Here is a 25860-nt window from a genome sequence, read left to right on the forward strand (position 1 = left end):
TATCCAATTCCTCAGGTTTTATAAATTGGATTTCATTGGAGATAGCTTCTTCTGTATATTCAAATTTTTTACAAAGCTAGAGTTTTCACTAATCTTTTATTGTTTCTTCACGGTATTATAGTTTCGTGCAAACTAGTTCCTTTTGAACAACAAATGTCTAGGAAACTGTTTGGAAAATTATTGTTTTTCCAGGAGCACGTGGCCTAAGCATAAGAGTCTAATCAATTATATGTTGCAGATGTTCCAGGCTTTCACTGATGAATTTTCAGGAATATTAGTCTGAATCAAATGGATGCATTTGAATAGAATTGCAATCTACACTTGTTAATATCTTGGAAAATTTTCCACTTCTTCATCCTCATAACCATCATATGCCAACTGTTTGAGATCTGCTCAATGAATCTTGTTCCATCAGTTCATTCCTGTTCAATGCTAGATATGATGTTAACTTTAGCTTATTTAAGTCTTTTTATATAGCTATTAGCCATAGTACCTTTGTGTAGGAGTGTAAACGAGCTGAGTCGAGCTCCAGCCAAGCTCGAGCCACCGTAGCTGGAGCTTGAGCTTGATTAATAATTAAGTTTGAGATTGAGCTCGAGCTTAAATCTATGAGTTTGAACTAACTCATGAGCCAACTTGTTAGTATGAAAGAGAAAAAAATGTTAACTCAAGCTAGTGTTATAATAGAAAAAAATGTTAACTTATAAGTTGTTGAGCCAACTTATAAGAATGAGTTATTATGAGATAAATACAAGAAATTATTTGATATAAAATATTACATATCTTTTTTTAAAATATTTTTAATAATTTAAAGATATAGACTTGAATTTTAATATATTTTGTGTATAGTTTAAGTATATTTTATAGTGATATTTTTTTAAAACGAGCCACTTCACAAGCTAACAATTGATTTGGGGTTAGCTTGAGCTTGACTTGTTAGTTCACCGAGCTAGTTCACGAGCTACTTATTGAGCCAAGCCCAAGGTGGCTCACGATTTGGCTTAGCTCAGCTACACCCCAACCTTTCTTCAATACTCTCTCCTACAGTACTACTCAAGTTTCTGTGGCATCCAACTTAGCTTTTAGAGTCTTTTTTGCTTGCGAATACTGAGATAAGGATTGCAAGGCTGATTAGTTTACTTTCTTTTTCCATTCTTTGTATGATGAGTCATGTGTTGGGTGAAATTTGCCATTTATGCATCTCAGAAATATTTTAATTTTTGTACAGGGTGAAGTTCATCATGTTATAAATCCAGATCCATATCGAGGGGTTTTTGGCTCTGATTCTTCTTGTTATGCTAATGAAGTTTGCGATCATATTGCTTATGCTACTCCTGGAAAAGTTGCAGGATTTATTGCAGAAACATTTCAGGTCAACTTTTATTATTCAAAAGGCAAACATTTATGCTCTGGGACCATATTAAAAACCAATTATTTTTTTTTATTATAGTTTATTGTCTTTATTTTGTAGGGAGTTGGGGGTGCAGTAGAATTGGCTCCTGGATACCTAAAATTAACGTATGATATTGTTCGTCAAGCTGGTGGTGTTTGCATAGCTGATGAGGTTCAAAGTGGCTTTGGTCGCACCGGAAACCATTATTGGGGCTTTCAGACGCAAGATGTTGTCCCAGATATTGTCACCATGGCAAAGGTCTCTTATTTGTGCAAACATCAATAAGTTCCTTTTTCAAAATGTTCCAAAATTCATTATTGCATCGCAATCTCTGTCATTTATTTCACTATTATATAACACGACTTGAAGTTCTAACATCGCATAACTGTTCATTTGTTGAAATTGCAGGGTATTGGTAACGGCTTACCGCTGGGAGCAGTAGTCACAACTCCTGAAATAGCTCAAGTGATGGCTCAAAGGATACAGTTCAACACATTTGGTGGGAATCCTGTGTGTTCTGTCGGCGGGCATGCAGTGCTTAAGGTTCTTGATAAGGAGAATCGTCAAACACATTGTGCCGATGTCGGGTCTCACTTGATTGGACGATTGAAAGAGCTTCAACAAAAGCATGAAAGTTAGTTTTTATTATTATTTTTTTTTAACCTAGAATTTTCTTATTATACACCATTAATCAACCTATGTTGAATTTTTGGAGTTCTCCCTATGCAGTTATTGGACATGTGAGAGGCAGGGGACTAATGCTAGGTGTGGAACTTGTCACTGATAGAAAAGACAAAACTCCTGCCAAAGCAGAGACTTTGATGTTATTTGAGAAGCTTAAAGGTAGTGTTGTTTGAATTTTTATCCTCTATTAGCGTTTGTCTTATGCTAAAAGATCTACTGAACTTCTTAGATCTGGGAGTTCTGGTTGGGAAAGGAGGTCTTCATGGGAATGTTTTCCGAATAAAGCCACCAATGCGCTTCACCAAAGAGGATGCAGGTTCCACTTAATCATTATTTTCATATCAATCAGATTTAATATCAGTTCATCATTCCTTGTTCCAATTTTCTTAAATAAAAAAATTGTTTTTTGGTTTGCAGATTTTCTGGCAGATGCATTGGACTATGCCATCTCTACTATGTGAATGTGTGTTCTGTTCCTTGAACTAGAAATAATAGAGCTTCAACACCGGCTAAAGAGTTCTGTGAGCAAGCGTAATGTAATTTCTTCTTTGCTTCCTCTATGATGTTGAAATGTTTTGTTTGTCTAAGAAGTTGAGAAATTTTGAGGAAGATTCAGATGGCAAGATTGTGAATTAAATAAAAAATTAAGGTATTGGAATTCAGTCTCTTGTTTGTATGATTAGTTTACTGTTATATTAATGAAGTTCTGATTGACATGATACATGTTACCATATGTTACCAGCTCTCAATTATCAGTTATAAACTGCTCTCGCTATTTGTAACACTTGATGTCTGAATGAATTGACTGTTCCAACACTTTTTAGTCTGTGAAACTGTGGTGTTTGAATCTGTGTACCATTGCGTTTAACTTTCTTAGTTTAGATTAACAAGTCTTAGCAAAATGTTTTGCAGGGTTACCAAACACAATTCTGTAGAAAACTAGAAATTATATAGTTTCTCCTCTCTTATCTCGCTTGCCACGAAAGCTTCAGCTGAATTCATTTAGTTGTTGTTAGAAACTTATTTTTAGGCCCTGATTTAGAACTTGAGATGGTACAGAAAAATTTCGTATCTGTTCAAGATGAATTTTAAAGCTGCTTAGTATTTTTTAAGCTTAATCTTATATATAAAGAATGAATTAAAATTAAAATTAATGTATAATAATTTTGAAGTCAAACCTTTGAAGAAATTCACATGAAATTGATCATTAAAAAAACAACCAGAAATGCCTCTCGAGTAAAGGTGCAAGAGAAGAAATCTAGCCAAGCATCTCTTTTCTTACACAAACTTCCTTGAAAATGAAGCAAAATGACAGGAAAATGTTGTATGAAAAATGAAACAGCTTTTACACTGAAGCAAATGCTTTATATAGAAACATATACTGAGGTAGAATTTGCAAAGTATTTTTTACTACACCAGCCAGAAAAACCATACTCCAACTACAAGGGAATTAATTCTCTTGAACAGAGAATAGTACATCAATAGCCTAACTGCACATTGAATACTTAACTTTGAAGGTTTCAGAAGTGATGTATGTATGCTGGCTTAGGTCTTCACAAACTCAATCTGCTACATTAACGTTCAAACCAGTTCTTCCTGACATTTAGGCACAGTAAAGCAAATATTTAAGTTTTGAGAAACTTAGAAGAATCAATATCCAAGTTATTGTTCACCAGTGAGTGCAAGCTTACCATCAGGGCTGCTGAGAACAAAAAAGCAGGCCCCAATAATTATATAAGCGAGGAGAAAAGCTAGGCCTTGTAGGTAGTGTGAAGTTCCATCCTGTAAGATTTTGCATCTAAATGTTAAAAAAAAAAAAAAAATCAATTCTTTAACCAAGCTGGCAAACAAGCCAAATATTAAATAGCTGATTCTTGTTTGGTTTGGTCATTAGCTACTAAGATTAATAATGAGCTGCAAAATCTTATTCATGTTTGACTTGCTTATTCTAGAGTTGAACATCAGTAGAACACAAACTACAAATCAGAAAATGGAATATAAGACGAGCGACATTCCGTATCGGAATATATAAAAACAGGCACAGACAAAAATAAGAAAAGTGAGCATGGTTGAAAATGTATAATTGCATTACCTGCAAAGCAAATCCGGTTATCACAATTGAAAACACCAAAGAAGCTGTCTCCAATATTTTAAAATCAAGATTTGTTGGGACACCCATCATCCATGACACAATAACGCTAGATGGAACCTATATAATGTCTCTAAAACTATCAGCAAAAATGGGATGCTTTGTGAAGTAAACTTTAGTCTCACCACAAACATGGAAATCTGAGTTGCTGAACCCAAAGAGACTCCAAGACTTATATCCTGCATCAAACAAACGTCTGTTATTGTTGGCCTGCTATCTTAAATAACTTTTAACCAAACTTTGAAACTTTTGCATCGTAATGCAAGCCTACTAACTTGTTTTTCACAGCAAACGTGACAGCACCAGCATGCTCTGCAGCATTTCCCACAGTGGATAGTAAAACTATGCTGATGAAACGCATGGATGGTCGCCAAGATTCTGATGCATCCTAGAGGAAGGAGAAATTTCTTAATTAAGATTATAATCATGCAAAGGTTGGTTATGAATGTGATGTGGGAGAGGGAGCTGAGCTTACAAGTTCTACCCAAAAAATAAAAAAAGAAAGATTAAAACAAGGGCTCAAATTATATTTTCATGATTGCATAAACCAGTCGTGTCCATGAAATTGAAATCTCTACAGGGAAATAATTATGCTCAAAACTTATCTAATTAGAGTAAATGTTAAGGCGATGTTTTTTAACCACAATAACATGCACCACTGTTTTGGTCAGAAAGAACAGCATGCAGTAAGAAAACGTATTTAGAAATAAATCTTGAAAATTTTAATAGAGATATGAACGTGACAGAAAGGTGAAGACTAAGAATTCAAATTCACAAGGCAAAGAAAAGAGGACCACAAAAGAGCAATGAAGAAGCATTCACCTCAATGGTGCCAACAATAAATTCAGATAGAACTGCAATAACAATTGTAGCACCCAACAGGCAACCTTATCCTCAAACTCAGAATTATTATCAACATTATTTTCCTGAAGAACAGCAGAAAAGAGCAAATTCAATAGAATTACTTCCAGATTTCAAACTATCTGTTTGTATGGATGCTTCAACTCTCGTATTCAAAGAACTGCCAATGGGACTTACGTTGGAAGAAACTAAAGGCAATATAAACTGCAAGCATTACAATGCTCCACACTCTTAACAATTCCAGAGTTGGGACTGTCGAAATATAATGCTCACCATAGTTTACAGCCAATCGAAACATCAAAGGAAGCAAATTACACAGAGCACCCAGGAGCAATAGAGAAGTGTTCGCATCAGTTTGTTCCTGTAGAACACAACATATTATGAGGGGTTTATGAATATATGAACATAATTCTTTGGTAAAACTCGCGGAAGATTTAATGCTTACCACTCAATTCCTATGTATTTAAATATCTAACACTGAAACTTCACTTTTTACATATATATGCCACTTTATCTAAGCATGACAAACTGTATTTCACTTATTAAAAGTTAAAATAGTGGTATTTTTTATATGAAATGAAAGATTTGGATGATAAAAATGTAGGAAGTAAAGTTAGGCGTTGAATATATAAATACATAGGAATTGCGTGGTAGATATGTATGTAAATGGCCCAAAACTTAATCTGAAGTTCTCACAACATCCTCATCCAAATCATTCTAATAGTAGTGGAGTTAATGAGGGCCCTAAGGATAGTTAGAAAACTCAAACGCTCTGCAAGCGGAATAAAGCCGAACTCAAACACCCAAGCCTGCAATTAAATAATCTCAAGTTCTTACATGCCCATCCGGGAATGGGTATGAAGCCACGCATGTGACCGAATCCGAAGTACCGTGTAGCAATAGCGAGGGGTACAGCGGGGAAAGCAACGCAAGCTTCATCCTAGGAACACCTGTAAATTAACAAAGAAATCATGTAGAAAGTTGGATGTAACCCTAGAGGAGTCCCACTGGCGCAGGAGAGAGGAGGGCGGTGATGGTGAAGATGTCCATAGGCGCCGGTGGCATTGGAATGCACATTGTGGCTAACTCAAGTGAGGCCACTAATATCCTATCCATCTTTTTAAATCAAATTGAATTTTAACATTGCCTCATAAAATTTCTTTTTATTTAGCTTTTTGTCCTACTTAACGTCATTATCAAAATTTAGTCAAATCTAATCAATGAATGTATTTATATAAACACCTTCACTAACTCTAATCACAGTAAAAAGTCACTAAAAAATCTCCATATTTAAAAAAATAAAAGCTTTTAACAAATATACAAAGCAATATTCCCTCAGAATCCATCCAGATGGTTGTGGCCTGATGATCTCATGACATTGAAGGCTTTGACTTATCATTAGCAACCTTTGCTTTCAAATATGTTTCTCATAAGCATCATCCTAAGTTCTTCAAATTACTCATTCCATGATGAAACCATCACAAGGATAAATATTAGTTTTTCAAGTCATTGAAGCAACTTTCTTTTCGAGTTTTTTGGCGTAACGGAGAGCTTCAAGAGCCTCATCTTGTTTTCCAGCTCTCTTAAGATTAAAAGCACGGAGCTTAGTAGCCTTTATCTGCTCTTCAAGATGAGATTGATCAGAAACCTTTTCCTTGATTAACAGGGATTGTGGTTTCTCAGAAGTTTTAGAGGCCAGATCCTTATCATCCCATCCAATGGATTTAAGGGCAGCCATGAGCTGAGGATCAAGAAGATCCTCCACTGCATCGGTGCCTGCAACACTACTGCTAGAAGCATGAGGGCCAAGTACTTCTAGTTGGCTCTCAAGTTCTTTGGCCTTTTCAAACTCAGCCTCTGCTTCCTGTATCTTTCCTTCTCTTCGCAGTTTCAAAGCAGAGCGCTTATGCGAGAGGGATTCCTGCTGCAGCTTAAAACGGTCACGACTCGATATTGGTTTCTGTAAATGAGTTCTGCTGTTCTCTTGCACGGTTGAAGTGTGTCCAGAAGTAGAAACTAGAGCAGGTTTATCATCTGGACTGCTTTCCTGACTTTCTTCAATAGTCTTTTCCAAAAGTTTTGCTTTCCTTAGTTCCTCTTTGGCTTCCATCAACTTTCCTTCTCTCTTCAGAACTAGAGCATTTCTCTTATGAGAAAGGATCTCCTCTTTGTAACCATTGATCCCATCAGTTTTGCTCGTTTTACTATTGGTGTTTTCAACTTTATAAGAAACATTCTCACTATTACTGCTATTTTGTTTGCTGCTGACTCCAACATTTTGATCCAGTTCCGGAAAAACAGGAACAGCTGTCCTTGCCACTTCAATTCTAGAACTATAAGTTTCTGGTGATTGTATTTTAGATCCCAGCACAGAATGTGTTTCAGAAGGTTTTGTGGTGTCAGCTATAATACGTGCTTCCTACTGAACCAGAGATCCTGAACTTTGTGTTTCCAAGTCTGCCAAACGCTTTTCCAGATCCTTCGCCTTCTCCAACTCTTCTGCAGCTTCCTCAGTCTTCCCTTGGCGTCTCAAGGAAAGGGCCTTCCTTTTTATAGCTAATAATTCCCTCTGAATTTCTCCCTTGTTTCTCATCGACATCCAAGGCATGGTAGTGGGCACACTTTCATTCACAGAATGGCTGTTGGATGGTTTGGAGGTGAAATTTTTTCCGCTCAGCGAAACAGATTCATCATCAATCCACCCTAAATTCTTCAAAGCTGATAACATTGTAGGATCGTGCATATCTTGGTCAGTTACAACTGGTTCTGCACTATCCACTCCAAGATCAAGGGTCCCAATATCACTATCTTGGGCATGGGCCACGTGTTTCATGTCTAGTGCCATTACAGGTTTCTTTGAAGTATTCTCAAACTCTTCCAACTGCTGCTCAAGAAGCTTTCCCTTTTTCAGTTCCTCATCTGCCTCATCTACACGTCCTTCCCTTCTCAAAGTAAGTGCTTTCTTTTTCAAGACTAGTAACTCCTTCTGAATCACCATCTTACTTTTAGGTACATGGATTTGATTATCAAGAGTCTTCTGTGAAAATCCCGGTTCAGGCATTTGCGAGTCGGAAAGGTCCTGCTCAAGAAGCTTTGCCTTCTTAAGAAGAGCCATTGCTTCAGGAACATTTCCAGCCCGTTTCTGGCTAAGAGCCTCCTTCTTCAAATTAAGGATTTTGGCTTGAACCGCTTCTTGATTGAAAGGAACAGATTCTGATGCATTTTTTTGTTCATGATTATCATCTTCTTCAGACCAACCAAATGATTTCAAGGCATCACCAATCTCTGGATCATTCATATCATCCTCTGTCACCTCTAAATTGCCATCAATTGGGAGATCATCTGTGGCACTAAGAAAGTGTTCAAAGTTTGCACCAACATCAAAATCATTCTCTAGATCATCTTGATTTTCATCGCCCATATTCTTTATTAAAGTATAGAGCTCATCCTCGGAATCTGAAGCCTCCTCACCCAGAAGTTCTTTCTCTTCAAGTTGCTTTTCCAATATCTTAGCCTGCTTCAATTCCTCTTTAGCTTCAGCGAGCTTCCCTTCTCGTTTTAATAATAGAGCCTTCCTCTTGTGAGCAACAACCTGCCTATTATCAACGCCACTTTTTTTCCAATCAATTTCTGATTTCTGAAAAGTCTCTCCCATAAGATTTGAGAGTTCACCTTCCAAGCTAAGCTTGGCAGGCTTTTTGTCTGCTTCACGAAGTTCAGCATCAGACCATCCCAACTGCCTAAGCTCGGCGAATAGATCATCCTTCACCTCTTTATTCCTTAAGGACGCGCCTGTTTTCTCAGTGCCAACTGCTTCATTGTCATGCATACTATCTGTACTAACCCTGCTGCTGATTGAAACTTTTCCAGCCGCTCTTCGGTTTTTCCTTATTGCAATCTCAAGAGCACCAGCTTGCTTCTCTAATTCTTTTCCAAGTTTGAAAGCCTTGAGTGCTTCCTCAGCCTTGCCTTCTGCCTTCAGTGTCCTAAATCTTTTCTTCTCTTCCATTGCTTTCTGGCGTAAATCCTCTGGGCTGGTGGATTCACCATCAATGTGGACATCATTATGCCCTTCAATGGCAATACTCCGATCTTCTCCACCAGAGTTATCTGAAACCATACTCGAACTTGCATGTGAGGCACTACGAAAGACTCCCTGGGAATCCGAAAGCATGTGCGATTCTTTTCTGGAAGGCATCAAATGCTTCCCATTAGTTTCCAAAATCTCACCAAGAAGTTCATCCTCAGTCTTTAGTATCTGTTTTGAATTACCTGTGCCAAAAGCATATGATAAAAGACTTACCTAATGATCAAAAACATTATCTTTCAAAATTGCTCGAGTACCAACTGAATAAAATTCTCTATGTTATGGAAAAACTAATTCATAGATATGGGAAGCTGGTTAGTATTAATGGAATGTGAGTTAAATTTTATATGTATATAAAACAGTGCGTCACATTTATTGGGCAAACATATCAACCTACAATTAAGAGAAGCCAACCCTGCCATCAATCTACAAACCTCAATCCCTTTTATCCAATACTAAAGTGAGGACACAATTGATGGTTAAAAATAATCCTTCATTTTCACATATATTTGCAATGTACAGAAACTTTTACATTTTAATTATAGTTGAATAGGATTAATAAGGAGGAAGCCATGTGTGTTGTTGAAAAAACTAAGACGGACAGATGTTATCACTGTTATCAAACTGGATAACAATAGCATCAACTAGAAAATTCTGGTTGGAATGCTAGTTGCTTCGTACTTTCAGTTGTATTTACATCTTTCACTGATTTGTTGATGTCATACTTACAAGAAAAAAAGGGTCAATGTCATCATCTTTTATGCAAAAGGTAAATACTATCACTGTAGAAAGACTGTTTCTCGGGATGCAACTTGCATTATGATTGTTGCATAAACAAAAATGCATAATCTGTGAGTATGAAAAGCAAACACATTTTAGCGGTATATCATCATTTTATGCGTTGCTCCTAACATAAGATGATGACCATGAGATATCTTAGCGCTCCGAAGAAACACAGTTAAATATATTAGATTGCTTTTTATGGTTGGAAATAGTGCAATTAAATAGGTAATCATGCATAATAGCTTTTATAGAATCCACAAATTGTCTGCATACTAACACTAACGGTAGTTTTCAACTCTTTTGATATTACATATACTTCTAAAGCGTTGCATGCTTGTCCATATTTATTAATTCATGATGAAGAAACTACTAAAGATAATGTGAGCACAACTGGAAAGGTGTAACAGCTAAGGGATTAAGGAAAACTAGCCTTTTGTGGCCCGATTTTTATGCCCGTATCTCTGCTCAAATCGAGCAGCCTCCTCAAGCTTTTTACATGGATCGCATATCCTCACTGGAGAATCGCCTTGCCCACGTAAAACCATTCTTTGTTGGGTGCAGCTACTGCAAAATATGCCACCACATCTGCGGCAGTGATGCTGGTACACAAAAAATTATAATGCATGAATTCAAAAGAACTAAAAGCTTAAAACCAAAGAGTCAATACATATGTATGAAGTCGCAAAAAAAAAAAAAAAAAAAAAAAAAAAAAAAAAAAAGGTCTATGACATGGCTGTGTGAAGTTGTGAATCTTTAATGAAAAGGCTAAATTATTTTTTAACACAAAGAAAAGACAAAAAGGCACATAAGAAAAATAAAAAAATAATAATTTTTTTTAGAAAAATAGATTTAACAACACAGAAGAACAAACAGAAAAACCAAAATGGCAAAGAATCTTATGGTCTGCTCTGAGCAATTAATATAATTTTAAAAATGACGATGATGGCTGAAATGTTTACATGATCTTTTGTTAAAAAACTACTATCCAATACATCAGAACTCTAATATTAATGAAGGTTCCATTTTCCAAAGCCACAGTTATGGACTAATGCATCCATGTTTTAGCTTCATTAAAAAAAGAGAAATGAAGAGGAATCTGGAGTAGGTTAGAAGGAAGACATTTTTATATGCAGATGATGCTAATGCATACAAGACCGTCATGAGCATGCACTAATGAGGCTAGAAGTTGTAGGAATGGACACTCAACTAGGGTTGATACTGAGTGAGGCATATAATAGAAAGGAATAAGAAATATTTATAAATCCATTCCAAAAAATTGGGATAAGACTACTGCTACGCTACTACTGATGAGGATGGGAGTGACTTTCGTAAAAACTAAAGTTTTCAAATGAAAAACTATCCAATACACCAGGACCATCTTTTATATTGGCAACGACTCATTGCAATTATCAAAAGCTTGGTTGCACTCTTAAGCTTCATGTTTTTTAATAGAGATGTGCACAGTTGCAGATAAATTAGACATGCATATGTTAACACACAGAACTTTTTAACCATAAGTGAAAGATAAAAGAAACTCATTTTATGTCTGAAAAAAAGAAGGAAAGAAAGAAAGTGCTACAAACAGACTAAGAAAACATCAACCAGAAAGAGAAAAAAATACTAACGAAAGTTTGCCACTAAAGATAGAGGTCACAAAGCTCTTTCTCCTTCCATACATATTTAATTAAAAAAAAAATTATTTAAATTTAGCCCAACAAATAAACTTATAAAAAAGAATCATTCCAGTTTGCTGAGTTAAACAAAGAGAGACAACAGTACCTTTCTATTAAAAAAGGTGAACTGAGAAGAACAACCCTGACAATGAGATGCATCAATCACCCAATTTGCTCCTCGCATTGATGGCTTTGGAGGCAAGCCAATTTTTTCCAACATCGTCCCAATTTACTTGTAAGAACCCAACGTCAAAGTTAATGGGATAAAGGAAAAAGAATTCTTTTTCAAAAATTTGTCAAAAGAGCTATTTTTCCTCTATCTTCTCACGCTTCTCAATAGTCCACTGCACTAAGAATCCAAAAAAATGTTTCTTCCCGAGCACTGCAAAATGAAGTGAGTTCAAGGACAAGTAATTCCTACACACCAATACATTATATCTAAATAAAGCAGCATAAAAATTTGTGCTTCTGATGGTAAATGTTTACAAGTAAAGCAACGAGAATGCCGAACAAAACTGAATAAGTGTTCATCCCTCATAAATTATAATACAAGTCATTGGTTGTGGGCGAAATAATCATTTCAAGATAAGATTGGTCATCTGTTATGATTAATGTTTTCGAGTGTTTCCATCCTTTGATGAGCTGGTCTTTGCCTCAAAACTTTATAGCAAAGTAATGCGACAGCAGATAGTGAAGTAATTGTAATGGTTTAGATGATTGTTTATGAAGCTTCAGAATGGTACCATATAACAGTCAATCTTCAGATGAAATCAAGCTGTGAGAATGAAATGTTCAAATTCAACAACATTCTTCAGGCTCATCTTCTACAACAATCGCCAAAAATCTCCACTAATAGGCTCTATCATAAATTACATAGCATATGCAGTGGTGTGTACACAAACTCATTCTTTACTTGGATAAAGCAATCAATGGAAAGGGAAACACCAAAGATAATTGTATACAAAATCAAAATATGGAACGGGAATGAAATAGCATAATCATATCTGGAAATCAAGATAGACTTCACTAAATGGTTTTAACGCTGATATTTTTAGAAAGTTCAATCAAGATACAGGGTTTTACTCGATGCCCTAAAACAGTCAACCATATCAACAAAACCGACTCAATAATAAAAAAAATTATAGTAAAAAACTCTATTTCTAATTGAAAACTTTTCAAAGGACAATAAAAAATGCAAAGTTGAATGAATGCACGTTCGGAGCAAGGGTTAGCCTTGTGCGTGGAATAAGGCGGCGATTGGGATGCAGCAGCAAAAGCATCAAAGCGCAAGAGACATGATCACTCTGAAGATGTCCCGTGACGTTCATCAGAAATAGGACTGTTAGGCAACAAGAAAAACGACGGAGGAAAAACGAATATAAATCACAAGAAGAAGGCGAGGGAATCACCTGGACTCAGGATAGTTGAAGGAAACAGCGTCGAACGTCGTAACTGATTTAATCAGGGAGGGAAGCGGAAGGGCCGATCGCCGATCTGCGATTTGCGATAGGGCTGCAGAGAGTCTTAGGTAATTGCTGACGAAAACGACGACTCCGCGGAGTTAAGAAAGAGTTCTTGCGATAGTAGGCAAGGTGGGTTTAGCAGAAAGTTCAAAGCTCTATGTCGCGAGAACTATTTAGGGGTTATATTGGTGTTATATCTCTTATAGTGTATTGAGGAGTTATATTGGTGTTATAACTCTTGTAATATTTCTGTAATCTAATTATAAACCTCAATACTCTCAGGATATCCTTCGATGTACGTAGCTCTGCAAACGTCATACGTACACAAAATTTTCTCCTATGTCACAGAGCTATGGTGTAGGCTGCTCACCTTGATAAGTGGTATTTACTCTCTGCCAAATATATGGACTCTCTATAGTCCAATGAGACTCAGTAAAATAAATTCGTAACGAGGACGCCACGCGATTTGGTGGAGGAAAGTGTCACGGATAAAAGGTCTCACATCGGCTAAATATAGGGTCAAAGAGCAGTATATAAGTCATGGATTGTCCACCTCTCTGAAGTGCACTACACCTAGCCAATGTGAGACTTTTTTGTCCGTGACATTTAGCTCATTAGATTATTTGTTTTCTTGTGTTTACATATCTAATTTGATATTTATTTTTATAAGACACTGATGTCCATAAACAAAAAGATGTATTTTATCTTTAAAATGATATTTATTGTTATATTTTTGATGTGATGTTTAGAATTTGAATGTTAAACATATCTAAATATGAATATTTAAGCGTTAGATATGTACATAAATAAGACTAGCGTGGCATGCATGTAAATGCACCAAAATAATATTTTAGGAAAATAAATTTGTATTTATATATAAAATTTGAATTCTTTATATTGAGACCGGAGAGAAATAGAGTTAAGGATTGTGAATTTGAAATTAGCATTAGCATCATAATTGTATTTACTTGGATTATAAATCTAAAAAACACATGTCCAATTAATTTAAAAATAATAATAATAAATAAACAGTAGATTATTTAAATGGCCAAGATTTATGTGTATTTTTTTTATTAGCCATAAAATCTATTGAACAGAAACTTGATTTTATACGCCACATAAACTATAGAAATTGGTCGAATATCTCCACAATTTATTTCTTAATGAAATATCATGAAACATATGAAGTAAAATTTTTCTATGTTCAAATAAATTTAAAATATTAATGTGATCAAAATTGAAGAAGTTTTAGTATTTTATAGCGTATTAATTTAAAACTATTTTAATGTGGATATAAAAAAAAAAGGTTATTAACCAACAAAAAATATATTGAACGGTAAAATTCTAAACAGTCTAAAGCAATGAATTTAAACGAATGCCGCATTTTTAAATTTTTTTATTGGAAAATTTACACACAGACCACAAAATTCTCATGTATTTGCATATATAAAACCTAGACTTTTACAAAACTTTGGTGTCATTAACCTATGCATGAAAAGATGAATTTTACTTTTAAAAAGAAAGTAGTAGTGCTATTTTTGACATAATGTTAAATCGGAGTACCATGTTTGTAAATGTGAGAGTTTAGATGTTAGATTTATAAATACATAAGAATTAGGTGGTATGTATGCAAATGCCCCTATTTTATGGTATATTTAAATTAATTTTAATTTAAAACGGAATAATAAATTGACGATGGTGTTGAGAAATTAGGGCGAAGAAAAATAGGAATCAACACAAATCCAGAAGAACACACGGAGATTTAATGAGGTTCGACAAAGATGCCTACGTTCTCGGGAGCAGAGCAGCGGCTTTTCCACTAATCCAGAAAAAGAGTACATAATACAGAATGGAATAACCTAGGGTTACAAACAGACCTATTTATAATCCTAGAAATAGCAGAAAATAAACCTTGATTACAATATATAATTACCAAATTACCCTTGTATCGCACCCCCAACCCCCATAAGGAAACTCCTCTGATTTGGACAAAATTTTCTGCTCCGCTCCGCTCCTCTCCAGCATCTGTCCTTTATATGGTATATGAGTCATACCTAACAAATCTCCACCTTGACAAATATTCAGCCCCTTAGGAGAAATACATAATGAAGTTTCTTACATACTAGAAGTAAGTTGGGTCACCATGCTTCTCTAGCAACTGCAAACACTCAACAAGTGCAAGCAATGAAAGAACTTTTTGATAGTAACTGACTTGGTCAACATATAAGCTGCATTCTCATCAGTATGAACCTTCTGCAATAGTATCTCACCAGAAGCAATCAATTCTCTGATCTTGTGTTACCTGACATTAATGTGCTTGGTTCTCGCATGGGACACCTGGTTCTTAGCCAGATAAATAGCACTCTGACTGTCACAATGCAACTGAACGCCACCTTGCTCAACGCTCAGTTCCTTTACTAGCTCAGCAAGCCATAAGGCTTCTTTTGCAGCTTCAGCTACTACCATGAACTTAGCTTCAATTGTAGATAATGCCACAATATACTGAATTGTTGATTTCCAACATATAGGCCCTCCACCAAGAATAAAAACATACCCAATTGTAGACCTTCTGCTATCCAAATCACCTGCATAGTCTAAATCACCGTACGTCACGACTGAAGGATCATTCTGCTGACTGTCAAAAATAATTTCATGTCCTATAGTACCATTTAAATACCTGAAAATCTACTTGACTGCTTCTCAATGTCGCCTTCAAGGTTTAGCCATTTATTTGCAAACTTGACTAACAACATGAGTCAAATCAGAATGAGTACATACTATTGCATACATCAAACAACCAACTGCACTGACATATTGAACATTTGTCATTTCTTCAATTTCTGTATCTGTCTTAGGACACTGTTTTGAAGAAAACTTAAAATGATTTGCCAAAGGAGTGCTTACAGACTTAGTTTTGCTCATCTCAAATCTGTCCAACACTTTCTCAACATAGTCTCGTTGAGATAAACATAATCATCTTGAGCCTCTGTCTCAATGAATTTTCATTCCAAGAATCTTCTTCGTAGGACCCAAGTCTTTCATGTCAAATTTCTAGCTCAATAAAGCTTTCAAACCACGGACTTCATTCATATTCTTTGCAGCAATCAGTATATCATCAACATACAACGACAGAAAAATAATAGAACGATCATCAAGGCTCTTCACATAAACACAACAATCATACTCACATAGGGCTGTAAACGAGCCCTTGTACCATGGTCTTGGAGACTGTTTCAACCCATATAACAATTTATTTAACCTGCAAACCAGATGCTCCTGTCCAGGTTGCGTGAACCCTTCTAGCTGCTTCATGTAAATATGCTCCTCCAAATCACCATGCAAGAACATGCAAGAAACCCGTTTTAATGTCGATCTGCTCCAAATGCAAATTCCAAATAGCTACTAATGCAAGTACTGCCCTGATTGAAGTATGTCTGACAACAGGAAAAAAAGATTTCATCATAATATATCCCCTTCTGTTGTAAAAATCTCTTTGCTACCAGTCGAGCCTTGAACTTTTCCCATTCTTTTTCTGATACTGCTGGTTTTCTTTTGTAGACCCATTTGCACCCAATGACCTTCTTTCCCTCTGAAAGCTGAACTAGCTCCCAAGTGTGGTTTTTCTGCAAAGACTTCATCTCCTCAACCATTGCACCCATCCATTTTTCTTTCTCCTGGCTAGTGACAGCTCCTTGAAAAGTGGCTGAATCATCGCTGCTGATGAGAAGTGCACATGAGACTAAGTCTTCATAAGTTCTTATAACCCAATCTGCTATGAGGTCTTATATTAGTGCATCTCTGTCTGTCTCTGGATAGATTATAATTTTGCAGATCATCTGGAATGAAACCACCAAGTATTGGATTTGAACCTTCAACTTTCTCAGTTGTTTCTGAATGTTGTTCTAAATTCATCTGCACTGCATCTGAACTGAAACTGTTGCCTTGCACATTGTTTTGATTCTGCTGCAACATGATCTGTTCATAAAAAAACTGCATCTCTGCTGATCACTATCTTCTTTGCAATCAGATCCCAAAACTTTTATTCTTTCACACATTTCTTATACCCCAGAAAGATGCACTTCTTGAATTTTACATCAAGTTTTGATTTTTCATCTCCAAGTACATGCACATAAGCAGGAAATCCAAAAATCCGTAAATGATCAAATTTAACTGGATTACCTGACCATACATCTTCTGCGACCTTGCCACCCAATGATGCTTGAGGTGATCTATTGATGAGATAGCATGCCATATTCATTGCCTCTACTTAGAAACTCTTATCTTCATTAAATCTCAAGCATCTTGCCCGTTCAGTTAAGGACTTGTTCATCCTTTCTGCCACACTATTCTGCTGTGGTGTCTTGCGCACTGAAAAATGTCTCTGAATCTTATGCTTCTCACAGAACTTTTGAAATTGCTAATCTGTGTACTCTGTGTCATTATCGGACCTCAAATACTTGATCTTTCTGTCAGTTTGGTTCTCTACCTCAGCTTTCCACAGCTTAAATTTAGAGAGTACTTCTGATTTCTGTTTCAAGAAATACACCCAAACGTTCCTGGATAAATCATCAATAAAGGTAACAAAATACTGAGATCCTCCCAATGACGATTCCCTAGTAGGGCCCCATACATCAGAATGCACATAATTAAGAATCCCTTCAGTTTCATGTTTTCAGTCATAAAATTAACTTTAGTCTGTTTTCCAAGAACACAGAACTTACAAAGATCGAACTTGCATCTTTTAACACCATGACAGATTTCTTCTATGCAATTCTGTCATCCCACGTTCACTGAGATGACCAAGACGCATATGACATAGCTTTGTACTATCATCATCTGACTCCGTAGAATAAACTCCACATACAACTATACTCTCCAACAGTTTGTAGATATTGTCTGCAGTTAACTTTCCTTTCATCATTGTCAGTGCAGCCTTAACAATTCTGACGGTTTCTCTATCATCATATGCCTTATGAATAAAATCATTTATGTGTAGAGTGTCCAAGGAAATCAAATTCTTCTTTAGATCTGAAATATGTCTGACATCACATAATGTTCTAATTGTGTCATCATAAATCTTAATTCTAACTTCTCCAATACCAACAATATTGCAACATCTATCATCACCTAAAGAAACTGAACTAGAATTAGTTGACCTGTATGAAGTAAACCACTCTATGTTAGGTGTTATGTGATAATAGGATCCTGAATCAAGAATCCATACATCCATGAATTGAGTTGATGAAACTAAAAGCATACTGTCATCACTGGAATCTGAATTGACACTCTGCACCACATTTACAGATTTCGATGATTCATCACCTTTCTCCCCAGTCCGCTTCTTCAGCTTTTGACAATCTCTCTTCATATGACCTGACTCCTTGCACTTGTAGCAATGAATTGTCTTTTTGTCTCTAGATTTTGATCTGAAATTTTGCCTTCTAGAACTCTCCTTCTCTTTCTTCCTTCCACAATCCTGCTTACTCTTCACATATAAACTGTCACCGTGAGAGCTTCCCCCTGCACCCTGCATTCTGCTCCGTTGGTTGTGAGCCAACAATGTTGCAGTAATCTCGTCAACTTTGATAGTTTCTTTCTCATATGTAAGAGTAGTCACCAGGTGTTCATAGGAAGAAGACAAATGAACACGATAAAATCATCGTTTAATCTTCATTCTCAATATTCACAACAAGTCGTGACAGATATATGATTATTTGATTGAAGACATTAGCATGTTGCGTCAGATCATAACCTTATTGCATCTTCAACACATACAGTTTTTGCTTCAGATACAATTTATTCGTCAGAAATTTAGCCATAAACTGAGTTTCCAATTTCTTTCATACCTCCCCTGGAGATTTTAGATCCATCACGTGATATATAACCTCATAAGTCAGGCATAAATGTATGGTTGCTTCCGCCGTTGCAATTCTTCCCAAGCTTCATCCTCCAATGTCATCTGGTTTTGCTGCCCGCAAAACCTTCAAGATTCTTTGTCGTGCCAACAGGTCTTTTACTCTTATTTGCCACAATCCGAAGTTACCAGTTCCATCGAACTTCATCACCTTGAATTTTGCACCAGATATCGTCATTTGAAATTGATCATGTAACAAATTTTTCTGCAATTGCTTGCTCAGAATCATTCGCAAAAAAAATATTGAAATTTTTTTCTTAATTAAGTTTTTTTTAAAATAAAAGATTGAAATATTTCATTAAGTAAGCTTCCTTAATTAAATCTCCCTTAATTAAAATAATTCCTTTAATTAAGTGAATTTCAAAAACTTTCTTTTATTCAAAGAATTTCTTGATTCCCTTCTTTTTTCCTCTCTACGGGCCAGCAGTAGGAAATTTCCAATTCCTCCTCCGCCGCGCATAGAACAGAAGGAACTCTTACATGAAATATGCTTCTCCCTGATTCCCGAACCGAACTACTGTGCCGGAGGCCTTGTCGCTGCTGATCGCGACGTCCTTGTTCGCAAAGAAGCTGTGATTCGCAAACTCTGGAACTCCTCCCGATCTCCTCTGCGGAACAGTCGCAAGCCTCCTCCAGCTTCACCGATCTTCGCTAATTTCCTTCGTTAAGTCTTGCGTCGCCGATCCTCCGCAAATCTCGCTCTGCGACAGTCTTGTAGTCGCGATTCACGAACTCGCGTCTGCCGCTATTCGCAAACTGTTCCGCAAACTCTTCCTCGCGCAGGATTCGCGAACAGTTCCTCCTGTTTGCCGCGATCGCAAGCTCTCCGGAGCCCTCTGTCAAGGGTGGTGGGCAGCCCAGGACTTAAATACTGCTTTTCGGCCCTACACCTAGCCAACGTGGCACTATTTGTCCGTGACACCTCGCACCGAACCTTTCTGAAATTTGGCTTACTGCAATGAAACTCTGCCCTATCCGTCAAACATCTCTTCTTCCCGCGCCACCTAAATTTTTCTTTGTGGCCCACTTGTTGATAAATTAGGACGAATAAAAATAAGAATCCACATAAATCCATACGAACACACAGAGATTTAATGAGGTTCGGCAAAGATATCTACATCCTTGGGAGCAGAGCGACGGATTTTCCTCTAATACATAAAAAGAGTACATGATACAGAATAGAATAAACTAGGATTACAAACATTTCTATTTATAACCCTAAAAAGAGCAGAAAAGAAAACCTTGAGTACAATATGTAATTACCAAATTATCTTTGTACCTCACCCACAACCCACATAAGTAAACTCCATTGATTTGGACAGAACCTTCCGCTCCGCTCCAGCATCTGTCCCTTATATGGTATATGAGTCATACCTAACAAATGACATTTTTATCTAATGGACTTTTATTAACATTTATGCAGATAATTAAAATTTATGACACCAAAGTGTCGAAAGTACAAAAATCACATTTGGAATGTTAGATGTAAATAAATAAGAAATGTGTGGTATGTATGCGAATTTCCCTTGTTTATTGAATCAATGGCTTTCACATCATTACGCTACTATTTTTGGTTGGCAAATTCGACCTGATTAAACATCGGACATTATCGTAGGGTCGTTAATGAATCAATTTATTTATCATCTTATCCAACTCAAATTTTCAATTGAATCCAAGTAGAGACCGGATTTCTGATTCATCATTGTTGAACTCTATTATAATAAGTTAACAGTAAACCATCAAAATTTATTAATTACAGATAAATAATCATCACATTCTTTATAAAAGCATTGCAATAACACTCATAAATCATAGATCATAAATCATTTTATCTTTATACATAGACCTTTCGAAACTGTTTGATAGCACTGAGTAAGATACTCCTAGCAGAAGAAGCTCAATACAAATGTCTTGAAAAGCTGTTGCAGAAAAAGCATCAAACAAGTTTTTTTTACAAGAGAGCACTTAAATCCGACTCCGGAAAATTTTCACTTTATTTCTAGGCTGTGTTGCATTTTCGCATTATTCTGAATTTTAACACCGGCCCAAAAACAAAAATAAAAAAATGTTAAGACTCCTGCTGCAGGAAAGTTCATATTCCTTGCAGCCCGACAATCTTTTTCGTGCTGCATGCCCTTCCTCCGGCTCTTCTTTTCAGTTTTCTACCGAAAACTTCTTCTCTTTACAGGCCCGGCAACAAAAATTTCCTCTTGCAATCTTTCCTTTCCGCTGGAACTCCTTCCTACAGCCTTTCGTGTCGCCCACTCCTACACTTGCAGTCGACTAGCCATTAGAACTCTCTCCTTGCAGCTCCCTACAGCCGAAACTCCACTCTACCGGCTGGAAAACTTCCCTGCAGTCGTCAGTTGCTGTAGGCCCTCCCAAACATTGTTCTCCTTTTACCTGAGCTAAATCACCTCTTCTAAGACAAGCCAGAACTGCTCTGTCAAATCCGGAACTTCCTCAGCAAGCCCTGTCCGGCTTCTCCCTGCAACAAGAATCCGGCTTCTCCCTGCAACAAGAATCCTCTCACCGACTGTCACCATTGTCGGGACTCATCCCTGCAATGTGCTTGGCATGCAGTCCCTCAATTTTCTTTCTCTGGATGGGTTCTAAGGAAAAAAACGTCTAGATGCGTTCTAAGGAAAAGAACAGCTCTGCGAGCCTATGACGTTCGTTTTTCCACCGACTAAGATCCATAATTGTCGGCTTCCTTTTTTCCGAGAAGGTGGACTTCCTCCAATAGAATTTCGCTGCTGCGGCTTTTTTCTTCGTTTTTATTATCTCCCAGGCTTTCCTCCTTGGCTCTGTTTCGGATAAATCTCTTGCCAGAAGCATTGGAAATCACTAACCTTTACCGTTGGATTTCCCGGATTGGACTTTGGGGAAGGAATAAGGTTCGTGCTGACCCAGCTTCTGGAGAGGATCGAGAGGGAGCAGAAAGAGGTGAATTCTGCTTTACTGACGTTAGGGAGGCCACTGAAGTGAGTGGGGATTAGAAAACAATGAATGGTGCTGATAGATGAAAGGCTTCAACAGTATGCGATGCAACTGCATATGATCAACATTGCCGCTGCTATGTGGAGATGAGATAAAAGATGGAGGTTGTCTCATTTGAAGATGGCCCTATGTATGCAGCCTGGAGACAGCCAGTGGCGCACTCAATTGTCCTGGTGAAACACATGAAATGATGAATCAACATAGATTGGCTTGATCACAATGGCATACTTATGCTAAGGCCAGACTTGTTCTTTCAATTCTTTTGCAGGGGCCTTTCAAATATATACCAGTCGTATGGACACCCTCCTTCGGAGTTTTTTCTTGTATCATGCCCTACTACGGAGCTTTTCCTACAGTAGATCCTCTATCGTAGCAACCCCTCCTCCTGAGCTTTTTCTTGCATCAGACCCTCCTCCGAAACTTTTTCCTACATCAAGTCCTCCACTAGAATTTTTCCTGCAGCAGACCCTCCTTCGAAACTTTTTTCTGCATCAAGCCCTCCTCCTAAGCCTTTTTTGTATAAGGCCCTCCACTAGGAGTTTTTATTGCAACAGACCTCCTTCAGATTTTTTTTTTGCAGCAAGCCTCCTTTGGAATTTTTTCATGCAGCAGGCTTTCCTCGGGAGATTTTGCTGCAGCAGACCTTCCTCTGGAGCTTTTCATGCATCAGAGCCTCCTTCGGAGCCTTTTCATGCAACAAGACCTATCTCCAGAGTTTTTCCTTATTTTTTTCTACAGGTCATACTCTGCAGCTTTTCCTGTTGGTTCTCTACTTCCCCGCAAACTCCCCTGCAGAAATCTTCCACCCACCTACAAACACTATAGGAACAACAGCCAAAGACAACCGCAGTCAACTAGAAATTATTTTTTCTTGCAGGTTGTCTACTTCCCTACAAACTCCCCTATAACATTACCCGTAAGAGTTTTCCGTCTACCTACAGACATTGCAGGAACTGCAGCAATGACAACTGCAATTGTCTAATTCCCTGAAAACTCTACTGCAACATTACTTATAGGAGTCTTCTCCCTACCTAAAGCATTACAAGAACTGTAGTGAATGATAAACACAGTACGAGATGAATACTTCAAGTTCTACCTAACAGGACCTTCCTCGCCTATTGTTTGACGTTTCAAATCCAAGTTGAACATGGTTTTCAACTATGTTTCAAATTGAGAGAGAGAGTATCAGAAGTTATACTAGAAAATAATTTATTCTTATTAGAAGTTATGAGGATTGGATTTATTTCCTAATATCTTCTTTCCTAGTTTAGATTTATTTTTTGTATTCGATTTATTTCCTTTTAATCTTAGGCTTTTATATTTTATGTTGTTTCCTTTATCTGCAAATAATTAATAATTGATTAATTGAAGATATTAGGTGTCCTATCTTTCATTTCTTGTTATTTTCTTTTTATTATTTTTCTTATTTGAGGATTCATGTAAGAGTTATTTATATCCTATTTCATATAAATAAAAAAATTCCGCATTATTATGAATTTCAACAAAATAACTAATAAAACTCAAAAGAAAAAAATAATGACCAATGCAAAATGAAAACATCTAAAAAAAAACCTAAAACTAAAATGTGTCATCTAAGAGAGATGGTCCTTCGAGTGACCTGGTGAAATCAGTTATACATAAATATCAATAAGTGAATTTGATAAATTAAGCTCAATAAATAACTAGTATTTATTAAAACATAAATGACAAAAATTTGACCACGCAATATAAACAATAAAAAAAGACAATTTACTATATGAATAATAGAATTTACAAAAAAAATATCAAATACTTATGATTTTGAATAAGAGTGACTTAGGGTCTGTTTGGGGTAGCTGTAACTTATTGAATAATTTGTTGATAAGCTGATTAAAAATAATCTGTTGATAAGCTAGGTAGGATAGCTATTATAAATTTTTATTTTTATGGAAAAGTCAAACCGCAGCCAGAAAGCTGCCACCGCACCTAGATAAGTGCGGTGTGAAAACGCTATTTTCAGCATTTTGAAAACGCACAAGGCGCCAAAACACAGTTTGCCCAAATAGGTCAGGTGCGTTTTCAAAACGCCACCGCACTAAATCAGCTGCCCCAAACGGGCCCTTAAACGAATACATTTCTACGTAAATATTTAAATGCTATAATTTTAGGTGCCTTTATACATGTGGGACTCATCAACATTTTAATATTACCTAATGATATACAAATGCAACATATAAATCTGCACATGTAATTACATACATAGTAGGTTTTCTATAATATCCTAAAATAAGAAAATGTAGCCACCAATCCCATAAAAATCTAATAATTTTTCTAAGGACACGTTGGTTTGCCTAGTCATAACAAAGATTTAAAATCGACATCATAATATTATAATCTCATCATATTTTATGCACCGCAATCAAAACACAAAATTATAACTTTTAATATGCCACCAATATTTATATACAATTATGAATTTGCAACAATAAGATATATCAAAATTATAAAAAATAATAAATATTAAAAAACAAGACGTATGCAATTAAATAAGCATCTATGCAATAATAAAACAAGAATTATTACTAATAAAATTTATCACAAACAAAAAATAAAATATACTGTAAAAATATTAACAAAATTAAAAGGTATGACAGAAAAACTTATAAATAGTTATGAATCTAATATAATTAATTAAGATAGTACCCCTAACAATGAAGGATATGTTTATCTTTGTTACTCGTATTAAATTCACAACTATTTGCAGGTTTGCTAGTCATTAGCTTTAAATTTTGTTAATATATTTGTAGTCAATTTTATTTTTTGTTCATAATATTTTTTTTGAATAATTAGTGATATTTTATTAGTATAAGACTCATGTTTAATTACTTACATCTCGTATTTTCAATCATTATTATTTCTTTTATATTTTTGGTGCATCTTATAGCTATAAATTCATAATTATGCCATTATTATGAATTTATGATTTATAATTATATTTTTGATGAACATATTGAAAGTTATATTCCTATGCTTTTATTGTGATGCATGATAATGTATAAGATTATAATACTATTATGTCAGTATTAAACCTTTGTTATGGCCAAACGGATCGATGGGTCCTCAAATAAATTATTAATTTTTTTATCGGAGCTTACATTTTCTTGTTTTTCTCAGATCAGTTGGTCGGGCATTTGCTTGTCAGTTATAAGTCCTCTCTGGTCTGGGGTTCGATTGCCCCCGGTGGAGGATGTGGTACTCGAATTGTTAGGCGCATCGGGGATGACCAGGGAGAAGTGTCTCCACTAAGTCACTGGGAGGAGTGTCTCCACAAATGTAAACATTCCTGTTTAAATTTTTTTCTTAACTTTTTAGTATTTGAATTATTTATTGTCTTTCTCTTTTGAGTTAGGGTAGTTATCAATTGTTATTTCAGTTATTTTTTTTCCTTCAGTTGTATGGGTTGCTAAACTCTTATTGATGAAATGAAATAAAAATGTAATATTTTCAAGCTTATTTTAACTATTTCATTTATATAATCTTTCCATTTAAGAATACAAAACATGTTCGCTTCATTTCAGCGCATCCTATGTTGCCGAGATGTACCGTCTTTTGACCCGAGATGTTAGAAAAATAAGACAAACACAATCAAACAAAAGTTTATTTGTGTTCAATTTGTTTATAAATTGAGCTCAAAAAAATTGTTTGTATTTGACTCGCTTGCTTAATGAGCGAATCAAACACGAGTAACTTAACAAGCTGACCACAACTAATTCACAAACAACGAGCATTTTTGATAGCCCTATCCCTGTTCCATCCTCTACTTCTGCTTCGGCGCCACTTTCTCATATTCCCCTTCCCTCTTGACCTCTTTCCC

At 36.1% G+C, this 25860-nt stretch overlaps 3 protein-coding genes across 3 annotated transcripts; 1 reads left to right on the forward strand and 2 right to left on the reverse strand.

Annotated features, from left to right (window-relative positions):
* On the forward strand, positions 1 to 2695 carry LOC110021412 (alanine--glyoxylate aminotransferase 2 homolog 1, mitochondrial-like; the record flags this gene model as incomplete). The annotated part of the gene is made up of 7 exons (XM_020719895.1): positions 1 to 15; positions 1229 to 1372; positions 1472 to 1651; positions 1802 to 2027; positions 2123 to 2236; positions 2307 to 2393; positions 2495 to 2695. Coding segments are annotated over 7 exons (810 nt in total), but the record flags the coding sequence as incomplete, so codon positions are not given.
* Positions 2696 to 3305: 610 nt separating this feature from the next.
* LOC110021413 (vacuolar cation/proton exchanger 1a-like) lies at positions 3306 to 6164 on the reverse strand. Its single transcript, XM_020719897.1, has 9 exons — positions 6096 to 6164; positions 5929 to 6027; positions 5232 to 5448; positions 5049 to 5113; positions 4498 to 4614; positions 4352 to 4405; positions 4170 to 4286; positions 3769 to 3859; positions 3306 to 3673 (listed from the first exon to the last, which is right to left on the reverse strand). Exons 1-9 carry the CDS (start codon positions 6162 to 6164, stop codon positions 3639 to 3641), a joined length of 864 nt encoding a protein of 287 aa, XP_020575556.1. The 3' UTR covers positions 3306 to 3638.
* Positions 6165 to 6401: 237 nt separating this feature from the next.
* LOC110021453 lies at positions 6402 to 13231 on the reverse strand. Its single transcript, XM_020719945.1, is given in 4 exon segments — positions 6402 to 9359; positions 10388 to 10556; positions 11737 to 12012; positions 13040 to 13231. Coding segments are annotated over 3 exon segments (3054 nt in total). The 5' UTR covers positions 11851 to 12012; positions 13040 to 13231; the 3' UTR covers positions 6402 to 6588.
* Positions 13232 to 25860: the final 12629 nt, after the last annotated feature.

This window comes from Phalaenopsis equestris, unplaced genomic scaffold, assembly GCF_001263595.1.
Source record: "Phalaenopsis equestris unplaced genomic scaffold, ASM126359v1 Scaffold000134, whole genome shotgun sequence".
Taxonomy (NCBI): domain Eukaryota; kingdom Viridiplantae; phylum Streptophyta; class Magnoliopsida; order Asparagales; family Orchidaceae; genus Phalaenopsis; species Phalaenopsis equestris.

Coding starts and splice junctions, on each gene's coding strand:
- LOC110021413 (XM_020719897.1), bottom strand. CDS start 6,164: ATGTGCATTCCAATGCCACCGGCGCCTATGGACATCTTCACCATCACC. Junction 5,449..5,928: donor TCATACCCATTCCCGGATGG/GCATGTAAGAAC, acceptor TGTGTTCTACAG/GAACAAACTGATGCGAACAC. Junction 4,287..4,351: donor CTCAGATTTCCATGTTTGTG/GTGAGACTAAAG, acceptor GACATTATATAG/GTTCCATCTAGCGTTATTGT.